Source organism: Elephantulus edwardii, unplaced genomic scaffold (genome assembly GCF_000299155.1).
Source record: "Elephantulus edwardii isolate Elephantulus edwardi_28Jun2011 unplaced genomic scaffold, EleEdw1.0 scaffold00005, whole genome shotgun sequence".
Lineage (NCBI taxonomy): Eukaryota > Metazoa > Chordata > Mammalia > Macroscelidea > Macroscelididae > Elephantulus > Elephantulus edwardii.
The window spans coordinates 8,808,160-8,815,214 of NW_006399755.1; the positions used below are offsets into that span (position 1 = coordinate 8,808,160).

Genomic DNA, 7,055 nt, shown 5'->3' on the forward strand with positions numbered 1-7,055 from the left:
CTCTTTAGTATCTTGAATTCTTCCTTGTGCTTTGGCTTCTCTGTGCTCCAGTGCAATTTTCAGAGTCTCTTCCTGACATCCATTTTGGTCTTCTCTTCCTCTTCTGTCTTTGCAATGACCGTTTACACTCTTCCCTTGATATCCTCCCACAACTCATCTGGTCTTTGCTCATTAGTGTTCAAGGCCTCAAACCTGTTTCTGAGATGGTTCTGAGATTCAGGTGGGATAGACTCAAAGTCACATTTTGGTTCCCATGGATTTCGTTTAATTTTCCTCAGCTTAAGCTTTAACTTGCATATGAGTGGTGGTCTGTTCCACAATCAGCTCCTGGCCTAGTTTTCACAGCTGATACTGAGCTTCTCCAGTGGTTCTTATCGCAGATGTAATCGATCTGATTCCTATATATACCATCAGGTGAAATCCATGTATATAACCTGCTTTTATGTCTCTTAAAAAACGTATTTGCAATGAATAAGTCATTGATTGTGCTAAATTCAGTCATTCTCTCTCCAGCTCCATTTCTGTCGCTGAGTCTATGTTTTCCAGCTACTGAATCTTCTCTGTTCCCAACTTTTGCATTCCAGTCACCCATTATTATCAATGCATCTTGATTGCATGTTCGATCGATCTCTGACTGTAAAAGTTCATAAAAATCTTCTATTTCCTCTTCCTTGGCTCTGGTTATTGGTGCATATATCTTAATGATACTGTTATTCACTGGCCTTCCTTGGATGCATATGGATATTATCCTGTCACAATATTTGTACTTCAAGATGGATCTAGAAATGACTTTCTTTTTTTTTTTTTTTAGAAATCACTTTCTTAAAGCAACTCCATTTTTTTTCTCACCTTTTCATCTCCAGAGTAATATATCATATGATCATCTGACTCAGAATGCCCCATGCTAGTCCATCTCATCTCACCAGCGCCTAGTATGTCAATATTTATGCGTTCCATTTCTTCCTTAACAATATCTAATTTTCCTACATTCATGGTTCTCACATTGTATGTTCCAATCACTAGTGTCTGCTTACAGCTGTTCCTCTTCCCTTGTATTTCCATTCTTGAAAGCTCCACCTCAGTTTCCCTTTCTGTTACTCTACATGTGTTCTGTAGAATAAAGCAAAGTATCATAATGAAATGCCAAAGAGCTGGAGTTAGATAATTACAAGGGACAAACTTGCTCAGCATTTCTCAAGCTGAAAGAAGTAAATAAATTCTAGCCTCATGTTGGAGAAGTGAAGTTTTCTATGGGTAAAATCTTGTGTGTTAACAGGCAGCATCAAAAGAAAATTGAAGGGATACTCATCACTGAACAAAAAAGAATTGGTTGACACAGAACCATTTCAGGAAGTAGCATATGATCAAGAGCTTATGGTAATAAACAAAGATGTTGAAGTTGCATTGAAGGCATTGGCAAAAAATAAGGCCCAGAAATTGAGGGAATACCAATTGATAAGTATGAACAAAGAGCTACAGCACTGGATGTGCTCACTAATCTATGCAAAGAAATTTGAAAAATAGCAGACCTGGCCAAATGACTGGAATAGAACTAGATGTATTACCATTCCTATAAAAGGTAATCTGACACATAATGTGGACATTATTAAACAATATCATTAATAGCCCATGCACGTAAAATATTGCTGAAGATTATCCGAAACTGGCTAATGCGGTACATCAACAGGGAACCGCCAGAAATTCAAACTAGATTCAGAAAGGTCCATGGCACAAAGAATGGCTTTGCTGATATCAGGTCAGTCTTGGCTGAAAGCAGAGAATACCAGAAACATTTGTTTTTTTATGACTATGGGAGGGATTTGGCTTTGTGAATCATAAATTTTGGCTAACATTGAGAAGGACGGGAACCCAGAACACTTAATTGTGCTCACATGAAGCTCCACCAAGAAACTCTTGTTCATACATAACACAGGAACAATGCATGCTTTAAAATCAGGAAAGTTTTGTTTTGAGTCAGGGATATATATTTTTCTCCATACATATGGAAAATATGCGGAGCAGATATTATGAGAAGCTAGACTATGTGAAGGAGAATGTAGCACTAAGGCAACATCACTTGTTGAAGAAGACATGAAACGCTTGCTGCAAAAGATCAAAGACTGTAGCCTTCAGTATAGATTACATCTCAACATCAGTAAAACAAAAATTCTCACCACTGGACCAGTAGGCAATGTCATGATTAATGGAGAAAAGATTGAAGTTGTCAACTATTTCATCTTACTTGGATCCACAATTAACAACTATGTTAGCAGCAGTCAAGAAATCAAAAAAACATGTTGCACTGTCTGTCAAGAATCTCTTCAAAGTGTCAAAAAGCAAAGACATAAGCTTCATGACTTAAGATGCACTTATCCAAGCCATGATGTTTTCATTTACTTCCTATGCATGTGAAAGTTGGACAGTGAGTTTGCTGGGTACAGGATTCTCAATGGCATTTGTTTTCTTTCAGTTTTGTTCACTCCTATTGCCTTCTTGCTTGCATGGATTGTGCTCAGAAATTAAAACTTAATTTTACTGGCTCTTTGAAGAAAACTCTTCAGTTTTCTTCTTTCAGTATTCTTGTATTTGATTTTGGTAAATTTGTTTGGTAACTCTTGGTGGTTTTCTTTTGGGATCTACCCTGTTTTAGGTTTGTTTGGCCTCTTTAGTGTGTGTTTTTTGATTTTGCTTTTCCATAATGTGGAAAATTTTCTTCTAGTAAATCTTCCACAATTTCTTGATGCTATATATTTTTTTTTCTCTTACTGGTCTGGAATTCCAATCACATGTATATTCCATAATACATGTTTCACACAAAATTCATAGGCTTTCCTAATTTCCTCTAGTGTCAGTGTTGATAGCTTCTAAAAGATTGGTCCTCTTATTCTAGATTACAGTTTGTTTTCTATGACTTTTAATATTAAATTGATTTTAACATGTAATTTTTAGATTCTTCTAGCTTTCTGCATGTTGTTGTTCTGTGCCATCGAATTGCCTGTGACTCATAGTGACTCTGTGTACAGCAGCTCTGAAGTCCACCTTGTCCTGAGCCAGTCACTGATTCTGACGCTCCTACCCCCACATAGAGTCCTTCAGTGCTTAAAATTTTTCTTCCATACTGTGAAAACACTTGATCATCATTCTTATGAATTCCTCCTGAAGAAAATGGCTTTAGCCTTTCTTCCTCTGGGAAATCTATTAACTCTGTTTTGATCACTTTTTTTGGGGGGGGGTTTACAACAATTTAGGGAGTGTGGGTTGTTTAATGTTTCTTTATGGTTTCTGAGACATTGTGGTGATATGGTTAATTGTAGTTTTATTAACCTTTATTCTTATGTGTGTGAGATAGCCAGAGATCTCCAATGGTGTGTAATTCATTATCTGTTAGTGTGTGCATTGCCCTTGGTGGCTAATCGGTGGAGGAATGTGCTATTGCTTACTCTAGTGAGATGTACCCTTGCTTGTCTTGGGGCCCACAGTGAGTATAGTGCAGGAATAGCCCATAGGTGGGGCTGGTGAACTGTTTTCCCATTGCTAATGAAGCTATTTAACCAGTGCACCTGTATGTAGACGGCTAACTGAGTCACTGATATTATAAATTAGAGGCTCTCTGTGAATTAGAGACTATGAATCAGTCTCTGAATCACTGTGCCTATAAGCAATCAGCTAGCTTGTGTGGTGGTGAGTCATGGGGCCACTGATGAGCAGAGTGCTAGGCAGCTGCTAGACTGACGTCCATCGTGCTCACCTGTGGCCACAGGACTTCAAGTGTGTATCACTGGAGGCTCTTGGGCTGTTGTTCAATGCATTGTGTAGGAGGCCTAGTGATTGGTGTGGCCTGGACATTTCACAGGTGTTCCTCAGCAAAGCCAGTCAATGCTGGCTAGTTTCTAGGGTTGTAGGATCATGGTGTTGTGCGGAGGAGAGAGCAACTGTATGATGCGAGCCTGGTATCAGCCATGGTTTGTGTGCTGGAGGACTGCTAACTTTATAGTCAGTTTGACTTGTATTTCCTGTGAACTCTTGTACATTGTTCTGCACAAGCTTTTCCAGCACCAGATCCAAAATAGCACTAACCTGCTCATCATAGGAGGGTTGGGGCTGGAGGTCCAGGGGAATCCTATCCATCCAGATCAGTCAAGTCATGAGCAAGTAGGGGGAGATGAGGTTTTTCCCTTTTTCTCTCCCCCATGCAGGCCAGGATCTTCATAGACCCTGAGCAGAGTCCCAGAAGCTGCTCACATAGGGTTCACAGAACTGCTTCTCACCTACCTCTAGTCTTTCCCCCATTTCCTTCTTCAATCTGTTTTAATTTTGTCTTCAGTAATTTATCTTAATTTTTAAGGTGTCATTATTGTCTGTAACTGCCTTACTTCCTTTGTCTCTTTGATGTCCCTTCAGGAGAACTGGATTTCCCAGTCTCTCATCTCAGAAGTCTGCAAATTTTTGCCTTTCTTGCTTCTAATTCTCATTCTGTATCTTTTTTTTTTTTTTTTAAATATTGGTATACTCACAAAGTTTGTATACTTTGCTTTTCACACCAGATCTTTGACCCCCACCTCCCTTCACCCATCAAATTGTGTGACCCTGTGATTAAGTAACCCCCCTCCCTCCTTGGATCCTCACACTAGTTCTACAGTAATGGTCTTCTGAGTTAGTTCACTTTGTCATTCTATATCATTTTTGTTTGTTTTCATTTTGTTTATTTAAATTTAGTTGACTTTTATATTAGTCACATTTTGTTTCATGATTAAGTGAATTAAATTAGTGAATGAGTTCAGCCGTAACCAGTTCAGTGTCATTGAACTAAGTAGAGATTTAGCCATTCTTACTCATTTGACTTGGCTTGAGTTAGGATGAACTGGATAGATGAGTTACATGGGTCATTCCATATCTTTTAAGATTAATTTATTCTTTTTTCAGCCCATAGTTTATTTAACATTCGTCACCCATATTATAGCTAGAACCTATGAGTTCTGTCTTCAGTTTTTAGAATTTGACTTCACATGTATAGGATGAAATTGTAAAGAGCATGGCTTGGGTCAGGCTTGGGTACCTTAGTCATCAGAGTGGAGTTTTTGCTTTATAGCTTTAAAGAGGTCTAGAACAGGAATATATTTACAGAGACACAGATTGAAAAGACTTTAGCAGAGGTTGGGAGAATTACTCAGTGGTACAGAGTTCATATTTGGGATTATTAAAAAGTTCTGGAAAATGAAAGTGGGAATATACACAACATTGTGGATGTTTTTAATGAATTTAAATTAAAATAGTAAGTTTTATCACAGTCTTGTTTTTACTGTGTTTTGTAGAGTCTTCTTGAGTTTAGCATCATTTCCATACAAATATCCCAGTTGGTTGGAACTGAGGGGTTTTTTATTATATTCACTTTAGCCTATGGTTACCAGTTTTTCCGGAGACATTTTCATCTATCATGCATAAACATCCAGAGCCCAGAGATGTTTCCTTGTCTAATCCACTCTCCATTCTCGCCTTTTGAGGAATTTTGCTCTGTGTGATCATATTTTGAATATCTCAAGTTGACCTCTAGATTCTTTTCTTTCAGCTTTTGCCACCCACCCCTGCTGGTTAGTTTACATGAGTCTGTTTGTTCTATGCTCTTAGCTCTTTTGTTTCTGGGTCCTGAGAAATTACTCTCTATACTTGACTGTGCATTTAAAGACCATTTTCTATATTTTATTCAGCAACTCATCTATTCAAGTTATTTAATCTAACATACTGCCTGAAGCTGAAATGTGTATAAATGTGTATAAAGGATAAATATTTGTAACCTTTTAGCTCAGAGGAAAGATACTTGAAGCATGGTGTTTCTGGAGGTAAACCACTATAATATTTATCCTTATATGCTCACTGACTGGAATACTGGGGGGACAGTCTATAGCATGTTGTATTACTAACCAAAAGACTGCATGTCTTTGGTGGTTCAAAACCATAAGCAGCTTGGAAGGAAACAATCTTGGAAACCCAATGGAGTCTCACTGTGAGTCAGAATATCATGGATATCGTTCATGGTAGTGAATTTTAAACTCACTGTGGAGTCTCTGGGAGGCTTGTCATTCCAGTTGCCCCAGATGCACCTTGGAAGACAGACCTCATGATCTGCTTTAGGTCATAGCCTTGAAAACCCTATAGAGCAGTTCTACTTTACATAGGGTTACCATGAGTTAGAATTTACTCCATGGCAGGTAACAACAAGCCCCACCACAAGTTAATCATATATTTTGACATATTTCTCTGGAATTGACTCATTTTCTCATTATTTGGCTTGACCCTTTGTACTGTTTTTTCAGAAATTTAACATTATGATTTGGTTATATTTTAAAATGTCAGTTATTGTTTGTTTGATTTTCTTACAGCCAGCAAATACTGCAAAATGTTAGTTGAAGAAGAAGGGTTACAACTTCTTTCCGACATCCAGGAACATCAGAGGGCAGACCCCCAAGTGCTGCAGTTTGCAACTTCCATTCTAGATGACTTCAGAATGCATTTCATGAATTACCAGAAACACTCTTTCTGTCAACTGCCCTCAACTTTAGAACCTTCAGAAATGCTTCCCCTTCCTTCATATTTGGATTGCTGTACTGAAAGCCATTGAATGAGACTTGTTCATGTTTGAGTTTGTGATTTTTCATTGACCTTTTATTACTAATTTTCTGTAAACTGTAAAAAGTCGGAATTTATAAGATAAAGCCATGTCCCAAATCAAGTTGGATTAACCCTGAGATACCCTTTTATTAGCAGTTTTTGAAAAATCAGACTGCATTAGAACTGCCAAGCCAATTCTTTTTCTCTTGTCCTGAATGATTTTTTTGACTGGGACTTAGGGGCTTTATACTGTGACATCTGTGTTTGTTAGAGAAAAAAAGAATCTGTGACCCTAGAAGAAAGGAAAGATATAGAAAGATCTTGGTGTTTATGTTATAAAATTTTGAGTTATTATTCTTGAATATATTTTGAAGCCACTGGAAAATAGTTACATGGGTAAAAGATCTGAGAAATACATGTGTAAAAAGTGTTATGAAAAAAAATCAAAC

The 7,055-nt window shown here is 37.7% G+C and overlaps 1 protein-coding gene across 1 annotated transcript in view; it reads left to right on the forward strand.

Moving 5' to 3' along the window:
* The window catches only part of ZYG11A (zyg-11 family member A, cell cycle regulator), an 87,010-nt gene extending 80,394 nt beyond the window's left edge, over positions 1 to 6,616 (forward strand). The window contains exon 15 of the mRNA XM_006879807.1: positions 6,378 to 6,616. Coding sequence (XP_006879869.1) covers positions 6,378 to 6,616 — 239 coding nt within the window. The remainder of the gene's footprint in view (positions 1 to 6,377) is intronic.
* The last annotated feature ends 439 nt before the right edge of the window (positions 6,617 to 7,055 follow it).